At 43.8% G+C, this 13,103-nt stretch overlaps 1 protein-coding gene across 4 annotated transcripts in view; it reads left to right on the forward strand.

Moving 5' to 3' along the window:
* Positions 1–2,157: 2,157 nt before the first annotated feature.
* kcnab2a (potassium voltage-gated channel subfamily A regulatory beta subunit 2a) overlaps positions 2,158–13,103 on the forward strand; it is a gene marked incomplete at its 5' end in the record, with an annotated part of 56,008 nt that continues 45,062 nt past the window's right edge. Inside the window, 2 exons of one of the 4 annotated variants that reach the window (XM_080000557.1) lie at positions 2,158–2,283; positions 3,958–3,999. In XM_080000557.1, the coding sequence (XP_079856683.1) occupies positions 2,207–2,283; positions 3,958–3,999 (119 nt within the window). Of the gene's footprint in view, positions 2,284–3,957; positions 4,000–9,604; positions 9,629–11,718; positions 12,084–13,103 lie in introns of those variants that run through there. The other 3 variants (XM_080000555.1, XM_080000558.1, XM_080000554.1) reach the window with 3 other exon arrangements.

A 13,103-nucleotide genomic window follows, 5' to 3' on the forward strand; every position in this document is an offset into this window, starting at 1 on the left:
TATACTGTATACCACTAACCGCTTCGGAGAAATGACTCACCTGATCCCTAAACCGAAACTCCACAGCCCCCCCCCGTGTGTCCTTTCAGCCAGCTCAGTGACATGTTAACCCCGCTCCTTCCCATCAAGCCCATGCCATCAGCATCACTTGGGTCACAGCGGGGAATGGCCGGTGTTCCCTGACACTGAGATTGAAATGAATGGGCGGGGAGCTTTAAATGAGTCCTTGGGAATACCGGACACATTATTCGCCGCCTCCGGAGATTGATGGGAGGAGAGAGTCACCTTCACATTGCCATTACGATGCCCGTTACGAGTCGCAGCGCTCACGTGAGTGCAGCCGTTGGTGGAATAGGCTTGTGCTGCCTCGGACACCTTTTCAGCCTAAGATGGATTCAATTGCTGTCTACTGATCCTTTGTCCTTTATTTATCTTGATGTTTTTTCGGGTACAATTCTAACTTATTTCCTTTTAGTGCTATAAGTTTAATTTGTAAGTCCTAAATAAACACAACATTAACCTGGTGTGAGATGGTGAGACCCCTTTGCTTTCAGCGGCGAGATTTTGGGGGACGACTGCAAGGGAAGTGATGTGGTTTATGTCTCACAAATATCAGCAAGACGGTTACTCCGCCGCACTCGATCGTCCACCGCCGTGTTTCTGTTGCTGTAGCTACTACAGGAAGAAGGGTCTCCTGATAGCCTGGAAGGTTGAATGGGCGCATGACCCGCAGCTTTCAAAAACCGTCAGCTCTCCTATACATTTTGATAGCAGGAGTTGAAAGGATCGCGGCTACGGACGCAGCACATGCCGACGCTGTTTGGTGGCGGCGATTTTGTCGTCGTGGAAAAAAAAAACCGCGCGCGCATCCGCCAACGTGCCGCCGCAGCCCTCTTCGGCCTTGGTTGTTTATTCGGTCGAGTTCGGTACAAACGACGGCGTCCCACGACGACTTAGGCCGTAGTGAGCATGCTCTGATGAAATAATTTGTTAATGTGTGCTAATAGCTTCTGTTTGGTTTCTCTTCCTCACTCTGGTTCCCTCAAGTCGCCCACTGCCCCCCTCCCTTTATATGTTCTCCAACGGTGCCCTGTTTCTTGGGCAGACTATTGAATAATTTATAGATAAAACTTGCTTCAAGCAGAGGATCAGCTATGGTGCCGTATGCACGCACGCAGACGCACGCACAAACACACACACACACACACTTGCTGCAGGCATAGGCTGGTCACTGAGATTTCCCCTTCTGATAGTGTCTTGTCACGGTCTCCCCCTGTATTTGTTTCCTTGTCTCGCTGCATTCGATCTTCTGAGCGGCCAGTTCCTCTGGTTGCTCTCGCTGGGCTTCCGTCACGCTCGCCGCAAAGACGGTAAAACGTGAAGTCCTGGCCCCAGGAGACTACAGCGGATTTGATTAATTCAACTCATGTCCGCGCATTGAGAAGCTGACGCCATCTAGTGGCGGGCGTGTGCAGCCATCTTGTTTTGTTTTTGTTTTGTTTTGTTTTGTTTGCGTTTTTTTTTTTTTTTGTTTTTTTTAACAAAGTGCGCCTCGTTCCTCGCTGCTGACGGCGTCGCGTTAGGGCGTCGTTTCAAATGTTGTGTTCTTGTTTTTCAAACTATGTTGTGTTTTCGAGCTGGATATCGTTTCCTGCTTGGGATCCTTTTAGGGACACTGATGGTCAGTAAGCTTGTTTGGAAAAGATAATGTAATGACGCTGTCAATGGGAATGGCTCAGCCGAACTTTACACCGATCACCGCGAGACTTTGAGAGCCACACATGGAGAATAAAAGACACACAAAGACAGAATATGATTCTTATACTTAAGGATAATAATTGTATGTATCATTAAGGCTATTTTGAGGACACACTTTGGAGTATGTTGGCCCATTTCTATAAGGCCGACATTTTCAGCCTTTAGATTAAATAAAGCAAACGAATACATCTCCTGCCAGCTTTTCTCTTTTCACAGAAGCGAGTGTTTGGGACATTTTTAGGCAGTTCCGTGATGTTATGGTCACGCTGAAGACAAGTTAGAACTGTCTTGTTTTGACGGCTGCAATGAAAGTGAAATTGACATGACTCATTTGCTTTCCCTTCTGCCCCCTCAGAGGTCCTGACTGTTGCGAGACTGTACCCGGTGGTGCCTGTGACAAGAGAAGCCCCACCCGGCAGGCTGGCCACACCCCCACCCTCCTGCCTCCATGTATCCCGAATCTACCACTGACTCACCTGCCCGCCTCTCCCTCCGACAGACCGGCTCGCCCGGCATGATCTACAGGTCGGTTCAAGATGCTGCACGGATTTAGATTCATCTCGTGCACGGCTCCGTGGAATGCCTGATTCTTATTGTTCAATGGGGGCAGTTATTTCCGAATAATGGCCGCTGCTCTGTTAATAGTGCAGCAACCACTTAGAAGCCTGGACTCGCAGGCCACTCCGCCCACGGTATGTTCCCTTGGTAATGCTGAAACTAGCTTTTGGCGCCATCTTGTGACACTACAATGGAAGGATGTGGATATGTCCAATTTCACATTAATAAGACAAAATAGGTTAGTCATATATAGGGCAAGGGGTTTTTTTTGTTTTTTTTTCTTGTTGTCAGGCAAATGGTTTTCTATGTTGTTGTGGACTATTTTTCTTAGCAGAAGCTCTGAAACTAGGCAAACTAATTATGAATTAATTTCAAATCAATATTCTGTTTAAATGTATAAATTTATTCATAAAGTAGCCGTATAATAAGCGGGATGTTGTGCAGCCTGCTGGTCGTGTTGCTTTTCCCATCTCCACAGACAGTGATGGTTTCACACAGTGGGAGTAGAGAACTTGACCTGGAGGGTTTGTGGACATTTGTTTGACAAGAGGACAACAGATATCACAACAATGGTGTGATAGAGGGGTTTGATACGGTATATTGTGGAGGAATCACTGGTATGAGTTGCTGGATGGAGATGGATAACCTATACAGCGGGTAATGTTTTAAGGAAGTCTGTCACACTTAATGGCAACCGTGGCAACAACTCTCTCTTTGATATGTCATAGTTGGAAATGTGATCGAATGAACCAGTCAGAGAACGGAAATGAACATGCTTCACTAAATATAAGCATAAACAAAGAAGAGTTATTACCCTCTTTTAATTGAATTTCTACGCATAAATTCAGTTCAACTATTGTTCAGATTTACTTCTTAAACATGCACGTTTACTTAGGGGTGAATAATGAATTGCAAAATTTTATGATTGTGAAAGATGCTCTATGAAAACCTCTGAGAAATGATTGAAACTCGCTTGAAATATATATTTTTTTATGTGATACATAATTTAGAGCATACTTTATGTCGTAGTTCTTTGTTACATTTATCTGTCTAGATGACTTCACTAATGGCATTCCCTTAGCCTGTCTTTTTCCATCATATCCAAGAAATTTTCTTTATTTCCTATTATTATTATTATTATTATTAATGTATTTATTTCTGCAGTTAGAATTATATGCTGCATTGTATTGTGTGCGTGCGCTGTATATACAGTATATGTGTGTATGTGCTTCTCTGTGTTTTCTTTTATTTGTTTATCCATTCTGTCGACTTTGGCTGCTGTTGCACCTGAATATCCCCCTGGGGATCGATGAAGCATTATTTTACTTAAAGGTGCAATAGCCAACTCTTCAACTTCCTCTCTGGCTTTTCCAAGTGGTTGTCGGCCACGCTGTCGGAAAGACGACCGGCTCTCTTTCCCTTTTCATCAGAGCGTAGCTCCGTGAAGTAATGCACTGCAAGGAAATGTGTTCTTTGTTTAGATATCAAACGGACAATGGATGACAAAGACACGCTTCTTTGTGTTTCTGTTGTTTGTGTTCTCCTCCGTGTTTCTATCTTTCTATTTGTACTAACTCTTCCTCTTTTTGCTTCGTATTAACCTCAGTTCTTTCCTTCCCTTCTCTCCTCTTGCGGCCTCAGCGCTCGCTATGGGAGCCCGAAACGACAACTTCAGTTCTACAGGTACTCATCTGTTTTGTCTGTTTGTCTGCCAACGTCATCATCATCACTATCAGGGGTCCGACTCTTATTGTTATTGTTCGGATCCCTATTGTTTGTGTCTGCGTTTTTTTATTTTGGATCTCGGTGATTTTCGGGCTAAAAGGATCTCAAGGTGTGAACGTGTCCGACATGGACAATCTCCGGTTGTGTGCTACATGTGTGAAAGGGCAACTCCGGACAATGTCCGGACCTGATTATCCGGACTTTCGCCGATCGTCAATACACCAAGGTTCTACAACTTCTCGTCAGGTGTTCGAGCGAGATGAGTTTGTGGAGCGGGACGTTTTGTGACATCATCATCCAATTTGTTTATATATATGTTTATATATAGTTATATATGTGCAGGTTGTGACCCTGGGTGTGCATTCGCATCGTGCGAGGTGCTTGGTGTAGACTCCATCGCTAGGTAGTGGTTGCAAACTGTGTGTGTGTGTGTGTGTGTGTGTGTGTGTGTGTGTGTGTGTGTGTGTGTGTGTGTGTGTGTGTGTGTGTGTGTGTGTGTGTGTGTGTGTGTGTGTGTGTGTGTGTGTGTGTGTACGAGATCCACATTCGGAGCAGGAATTTGCAGGGGGGAAATAATTTTTTGACCGGAAGTAGCCAAACCACCCTAAAACTGATGGGGTGGTGGAGTGAGTTAGTGACTCAATCACTCTGTAGTGGTTGCAAACTGCGCACGTGTGTGTGTGTGTGTGACCTTACCTGCTTGACGTCTGTGGGGTGACGATCTCTTTTGTGCTTTTTGTGAAATATAAACGCATTTTGTTCACATTTAACCTGGTACCATGTTCTTCCTTTGCGGCCAGTCCTAACACACAAAAACTGTAGGAGTCCAAAATAGTTCAAAACATATTCCCTGTTTGTGTCCTCACACATGCAGTTCGTTTGCAGCTCCAGAGCTACGGGTCTGAATCGTGTCCGTTTTTCTTTTTTCGTCCCAAAGGTTTAAAAAGTTGATGAAATGCCTCTGAGGGACATACAGTGTTTAATACGTTTGAATGGAACCGTGTTGTTGGGAACTTCCACACGGATCGATTTCCTTCCACACAGACACCGTGAGGCAGGACTCTGTGGACTACAGGTAGTAGACAGACACCTTCTCATTTTTAGGATAAAGACATTAGTAATTCTGCATGTCAAAAGGACTGAAATCACTGCGTCATTACGTCAGCCGCTGCTGCATTCAACAGAAACTCGGAAAATTGCAACTCGTTTTAGATGTAATGCTGATGTAGAGACGAGCAACAGCACAAACTGATGCTACGTTTGATGGGAACTCGAAAAATTTGTAATTGGTGTCGTGTGTATTGCTGCCTGTAGCTATACTGTGTTCCAAATTATTATGCATTTGGTTTGATTGGATTTAAGTGTCCTAAACATTACATTTTTTGTTTTTCGATTACACTCATGGATGGTATTGTGTTTCAGGGCTCTTTGCATCGCTGAAATCAATCTCAGACACCTGTGATAATTAGTTTGCCAGGTGAGCCCAATTAAAGGAAAACTACTTAAGAAGGACGTTCCACATGATTAAACAGGCCACAGGTTTCAAGCAATATGGGAAAGAAAAAGGATCCCTCTGCTGCCGAAAAGCCTCAAATAGTGCAATGCCTTGGACAAGGTATGAAAACATTCGATATTTCACAAAAACTTAAGCGTGATCATCGTACTGTGAAGAGATTTGTGGCTGATTCAGAGCACAGACGGGTTGGTGCAGATAAAGGCATAATGAGGAAGGTTTCTGCCAGACAAATTCATGGGATTAAGAGAGCAGCTGCTAAAATGCCGTTACAAAGCAGCAAACAGGTATTTGAAGCTGCTGGTGCCTCTGGAGTCCCATGAACCTCAAGGTGTAGGACCCTCCAGAGGCTTGCAGTTGTGCATTAACCTACTATTGGGCCACCCCTAACCAATGCTCACAAGCAGAAACGGTTGCAGTGGGCCCAGAAATACATAAAGACTCATTTTCAAACAGTCTTGTTTACTGATGAACGCCGTGCAACCCTGGATGGTGCAGATGGATGGAGTAGTGGATGGTTGGTGGATGGCCACCATGTCCCAACAAGGCTGAGACGTCAGCAAGGAGGTAGCGGAATCATGGGGAGGAAGCTGGGAGGCCCCTTCAGGGTCCCTGAAGGTGTGAAAATGACCTCGGCAAAGTATAGAGAGTTTCTGACTGAGCACTTTCTTCCATGGTACAAAAAGAAGAACCGTGCCTTACGTAGCAAAATCATCTTCATGCCTGACAATGCACCATCTCATGCTGCAAAGAATACCTCTGTGTCATTGGCTGCTATGGGCATAAAAGGAGAGAAACTCATGGTGTGGCCCCCATCCCCCCCTGACCTCAACCATATTAAGAACCTTTGGAGCATCCTCAAGCAAAAGATCTATGAGGGTGGGAGGCAGTTTGCATCAAAACAGCAGCTCTGGGAGGCTGCTCTGACATCCTGCAAAGAAATTCAAACAGAAACTCTCCAAAAACTCCCAAGTTCAATGGATGCAAGAATTGTGAAGGTGATATCAAAGAAGGCTCCTATGTTAACATGGAACTTGGCCTGTTAAGATGTTTTTGATTGAAATAGCTTTTGATTTCAGTAAATAATCCTCCTAATGTTGCAAATTCAACAAATGACTATTTTCAGTTCTTTACAACCTAGAAATTGTTTTGGAACTCTGTTGTGCATTAAATTTGGAACAGTGCATTTTGAGATTTTTTTTTTGAAAAAAATACTGTTATCGTTGGGAGATTTGTTCAATAGTATTTGAATTATACCCTAACGGTTGATGACTTGAAAATTATACCAAATGTCATTTGCATTGACTATTTAGGAAAATCAAAAAAAAAACCCCATCATTTGCATAATAATTTGGAACGCTGTGTATTTATTATTATTATTCTCCTTGGCATTTTTCAGGCTAGAAGTGTCTGGCCTTAGATTACTGCTGGACCCACAGTCACGGTTGAGGTCTCATTAAAACCAGGACATCTCAGACTCTCGTGGTTCAAGTTTGATCAATCTGTAGATCCATCCATCTACATTTGGAGCAGGAATTAGTGGAAAAAACGATTAAATTCTACTAGAAGTAGCAGAACGTTCGTGTATCACCAATATGCGAAGGTTCCAACACTTTCGGTCAGGTGGTAGAGCAACATGAGTTTGTTGAGCATGACTCTTTGTGACATCATTCAATTTGTTCTATTATGTGCAGCTTGTGGCTCTGGTTGCCATTTTCATCATGCGTGCTGCGTGTTATAGACTCCATCGGTCTGTCGTGGTTGAAAACTGAGTCTGTGTGTGCGTATCGTCTTACCTGCTTGAAGTCGGCGGAGCTTTTTGTTTGATAATTTATCTCTTTTGCCCCTTCTTGTAAATAAATGCATTCTCTTTGCATCAAACCTGCTGCCGTGTCCCTCCTTATGTTGTGGCATTCGAGCCAGTCGTAACATCTAAAATCTGCTGCATTCAATGGGAACTTGTAAAATTGTAACTCGTTTTAGCAGTAATGCTGATGTATAGACGAGCAAAAGCACGAACGCAGCATCAGGAAATAATTGGTGTAGATACTGGACTCGTGTATTGCTGCCTGCAGTTATATTTCTTATTATAATAATTATTATTATTATGAAAGTAAATGCTCATGATTTGAGCGGGGGGGGGGGGTTACGTATCACGTTCTCTTGAGTTTGAGATTTTTATTAACTTTGGTTTCTATTGGATGTTAATATTTCAGTGCAGTTTTAGAAACACATATTAAATATTGCACTATATTTATTGACACACCTTGATTCCATAGGTTAGGTTTGTATTTGCTTGCATGGCGATGACAGTGGTCCCTTTCAGTTTCATTGGTTCTTCATTTAATTCAAAGAAAAAACATCTTCAATAGAACAATACAAATATAAGAATAGTTTTGGAGCCATTATTATTAATAATTATTCATGATTAAGTCATTTTTATGAAACCATATATCTACAAAACACTTGGTAAATATATCATCGTTGCTGAGATGGACTGTTCAGTCATCAAGGACTGCACGTCCATTTAAAACAGCCTCTACTGTTTAGCTGGCGATGCACTAACAGCTATACCTGATAGGGTGCTAATGGAGTTTGTTGCAAGGTTATCTGCAAAACTTTTCACTCTCATGCTGTGGCTAATAGCCATATACAACCGGCATTATTTCACTCTTTTTATTTGTCACTCTTTTTTTGCTTCCCTTTCTCTTTCTGTCGCCTATAATAAATTGCAATTAGAATACATTTTCTACTGGTGGCGAATCAAAGTTTATACAAGTAAATTTTGATGGGTGGGTGGTGCTGGAAAGTTATACAAATATACATTTTCTTTACATGTCCTTATGTCCACCGTCCTGTACTGTCGGTGCTATAGACTGGGACCGTGTTTTATGAGCTTAGATGTGGCTTTATTTTGCTGATCTGTTTATAATAACTCCTGACGGTGAGGATGTGGCCGTAATGTGCACTCTATTGGCTTTTTATCTTGGCGCCTCACACGTTTCTGTTCATTTAAAGTGCAAAGCATCCAACTATCTGCTTCTCTGGACCAGACATTATGCAAGGGTTGGAACCTTATCCTGTTGTTGTCTTTAAAATTCATGGGATGAGTTTGGTTTTCTTGTATGTGGACGTCATGTCGGCTCAAGGTCACTTTACATTACACTACATACAGTACTTTTATACTGAAAAGGTGTGTGTGTGTGTGTGTGTGTGTGTGTGTGTGTGTGTGTGTGTGTGTGTGTGTGTGTGTGTGTGTGTGTGTGTGTGTGTGTGTGTGTGTGTGTGTGTGTGTGTGTGTGTGTGTGTGTGTGTGTGTGTGTGTGTGTAAATTCTATTGCAAAATGTTAAACATTTGCAATGGCTACTTTTTTGTTCTTTGTATTTTAATAATAACAAAATTGCAATACAATGGTTTTCTTTAACACGCCTGTGAACTTTACCTAAATTCAACTGTAATGCAAAATAAATGACTTTGAGAAAACCAATGTGGTTTTCAAGTCTAGTTTGGTGAAGTGTAGCGTTGGCTTGTGGAAGTCTGACGACGCTCTGCGGATTTATTTCTTCTGTGTGTTTGTATGATGTGTGTCTGTGTCTGACGTGTTTCATGTGCACACAACACTCAGGACCTCATTACTGCCTCGACCTCTTAGTATTCTTTCCTGTGGAACAACAATCAGAGGCTTTTAGCGCAAAAGCTTTAGTGAATAATTCAGGGCTGATATTATTTGCTGCGGTTAGCAGAAACAAGCCTGGCCGCTAAATGACATAAATGGATTTCTTCCACAAGATCTAACCGGCCTGGGGAGCGGTGGAGGAGGTGGAGGTGGTGGAGCTACAGCATGGCCCAGACAGTTAAGGGATGTAATGGATTGGAGGCAGGGTGGGAGGGTGGAGGGTGGAGGCGGTCTCGGGAAGGGATGCAATCTCTTATTCACTAATTGGTTTAGGCGTCTCCTTGTAAGACACTCCCAGTTTGGGTGGACCCGTAGCAGGGCAGGCTGCAGTGGGTGTCTATAAGAGCAGGCTGGGACCCCGGGACCCTCTCTCATGAGCCGACCCCCGGGAAACAGGGTGAGTTTGAGCAAAAATGCGATGGGAGTTGGCACCGCATATATGGCCGTGTGAGTGAGGGATTGGTTTGTGTGTGGTTTGCAGCCGGCGCATGCTGCCTCGCCTGGAATTCTCCTGCTCGTCTGCTCGCGCTCTATTGGGGGGGGACCAGCATTTTGGGAAGACTACACTAGGAGTTAGGAGGAACTGAAGGGACAAGCTGCATTCAACCATTTAATGCAATGGTTTCAACCGTATTATTTGTGATGTCAGTCCTAATGGATGTCCATTATTTCTCTGAAATTGAGATTTCTTAAATCATTTTTATTTTTATTTTTTTTTTATTTTTGTTTTGTTTTTCCACATACAGTATGTGCATGTACGAATACTGTACGGTATTTTCATATTAGACGGTTTTATGGTGGTCTCTTATGGAAGCTCTTATGGTTGGCCGGAAGAGACGGATGGAAAGTGCTGTTCTGTCGGTGCATTAGTCGGTAGATTGAGGATCGATACATTCTGAGCTTACGGTGTACAATTTTGTAATGATGGGGGAGATGTTGGGCTTGTTTTGCCTTAAATTCAGATCATGGAGAAATTATGCAATTAATTGATAATAAAGAATATATAGTGTTTTTTTCAAAACACGTTATGAGATCTAATGCTGAGGAATTGATCCTTTGGGGAAAGGGACTTTGTCAGCAAATGATTCAAGGTTTGTATTGAATTTGTATTCTCTTTGTATTGTTTCAAAATGTTTTTGTTGGATGGGGGTACGTAGTAGACTATGATGACACATCGATATCTGGAATTTGAATTGGTACCTTCAAACTCATTACAGGTAACCAATGCTGTAAAGTGAATTTCATGATTTCAAGTTCATACCTTGAATTGTGTAAAATAACTTGATAATGTGAATACAATATCACCTCCGAATGCAAGGAGCCGCATAGGAGCCGCAATCAATAATTTCATGTAAATAGTATATGCTGTCAACAATGTAAAAGGTTGAACATGTCAGATGGCATCACGTTTATTTTTTTATTTTTAAATCATTCTGCTGTAGCTCAGGCTAATATTACTAATTACTTTACTAATTACTAACTAATTAATGGATGAGTTACTTAAGTCGATTTATCGGAACTTAGAAGTGGTGTACAGAAGAGCAGTGACAAGATGCTGTCTATGTCGTACTGCAAGAGCATCGGGAGCGGGATCAGCCACGACCACTCGGACCAGGGTCAACCGCGGCCCACAGACCAAGCGGAGCTGCAGAGGCTGTGGGAGCAGTCGGTGGCTGCTCAGGTTAAGAAAAATGGAGGACTTCCTGAAGATGAACATCCTGGCCCTGGAGGAGTACATGTCCTCTCAGACAGGAATGAAGTATACCATCCAGTCGTTTTCCAACATTCCATGCCGTTTGTAAGACATAGACATGAGCTCAGTGAACAGGTATCTGTTCCTTGGAGAACGATAAAGGCCTGATAGTTGGAGTTGCGACTTTTTTATTTATTTATTTATTTATTTATTTATTAGAAAATGCAAACTTCAAAGAACTACCTCGCCACAATGTGCTCCTTAGATCTGCTGTTTGTATACGATCCCCAGTCAGTGAGTGTTTCATACCTGTAGATGGGCTGTCCAGCGAGAGTTTTGTGGAATCTAAAGTGGCCCAAATTAAGAATCAGAAATAACAGATATGTTGTCCTGAATTGGTGCTCGGTGCATGCTGGAATGCTGCTCCCTCTACTCTCTCTGCCCCCGATTCGGACGCATACGGCATGTGTCCTCTCTCTGGCTCTCTCTGGTCTTGCTACTTAATCACCAGCCAGTCACCTGAATGCTGCCTGTCCGTGTGTACCTGCCGTTGTGTTGCTGTCAGGGGTGGGTGGTGCCGGCCGGTGCTGGGCGGTGTTGGACGACTCTGATTACAGGATGCATGGCTGTGTGCTGCCCCGAGCGGGAGAGGAGTTGTGTTTTTTTGTGGAAGCGGGTGCTATTTAAGGAGGCGGCTGTGCCCGACCGGCTCCTCCTCCGTCCAGGCGCCCCCACTTTTCTCCGGCTCTGCGCCGCACGGGTTGCCACGGCGTCGGGAGGCGGAGCAGGGGGTGATGTTTGCGGGGGGGTACGCCGGTGGTTCCCGGGGGGCTCCCGGCAGGAGAACGTCTAGTTACTGTCCTCCTGACACCCTGCAGATTCCTAAACCGGCAGTGCCGGGCAGTGGTGTACGGAAGAGCAGCAGCAGTGGCAGCGGCAAGATGCTGTCTATGTCATACAGCGAGAGCATCCGGAGCGGGATCAGCCGCTACCACTCGGACCAGGGGCTGAATCTGCCACGGCCCACAGACCAAGCGGAGCTGCAGAGGCTGCGGGAGCAGAGGGTGGCCGCTCAGGTTAAGAACATGGAGGACTTCCTGAAGATGAACGGCCTGGCCATGGAGGAGTGTGTGTCCTATCAGACAGGAATGAAATACAGGTAAGAGGGAGGGAAGACCTGGAAAGCGCTCCAGGATGGTGGCAGAGGTCTAGGGAACTCGAGGGAAAGTCTCTTCAGAGTGGGGACAGCACTGGACCTGGGTGGACAAAGTGCAGCTGGGTATAGCGCTTGAAAATATGTTGTTGTTTTGTTTTTTTATAAGTGGTCTTTATATATTTATTGATTTATCCATTTGTTTATGTATTGACGCTAATTCATTTGAAATAACAGTTGACCGTTCAAATAACTGTTAAATAATAACAGTTTAAAATAATTGATTAGAACACGATCTTGGCTGATGTCTTTTTCCCACCCAATATCAGTACAGTTTTGCCTATCTCCAGTGGTCAAACTGCTCTCACGCTAATGCACCGGCTCCTGTTTTATTTTCATCAACTAGGTCGGCAGCATATTTGCCCAACTAGATGGGAAGGACAGACTGTTCCATAAGGATTTACTCGGCCCCTTAAAACTTAACTTGCTCAAACTTTCTCCTTTTCCCCTTGGTCGGACTTTGTCTCTCTTCTGCACTGGCAGTGCTCTCCTATTTTGTAGTTAAGCAGCTGTATTGAACCGTCGTCCGACTGTTGACAATTATACAATAGCGGTGGTGATGTATTGGCCAAAGAGGGAACAAGATCAAGGATGCTTCATTGAGCTTTGTTGATGAGAAGACTGAAGTTGTTGTTCAGGCCTAGCGGCTGTTATTTGGACTAATGAAGCTTCTTGTCATTGATATGGATGGCTTTCATCACACAGGCTTGACTGCTGTTGTTTTGAAGTGAGAGCTGCGAGAACAGTGCAGCTTTTGGATGGCTGCTGTTGCTGGAAACAGGTACAGCTAAGTACAGCTGTGAGGAACGGGTAGTGTTACATGTCATCAATGCTGGCACATAATCTTGACCATGGTGTGCCCGCGCTGGAAAACTCAGTCACTGACTTGTAATGATTTAAAGTAGTGCTTTCTAGTGTACGGTAAAGGTCAGAGGCTTTTGTACTGTACAATAGTTGTGACTGATC

The sequence above is a fragment of the Zeus faber genome (genome assembly GCF_960531495.2).
Source record: "Zeus faber genome assembly, chromosome: 5".
Taxonomy (NCBI): domain Eukaryota; kingdom Metazoa; phylum Chordata; class Actinopteri; order Zeiformes; family Zeidae; genus Zeus; species Zeus faber.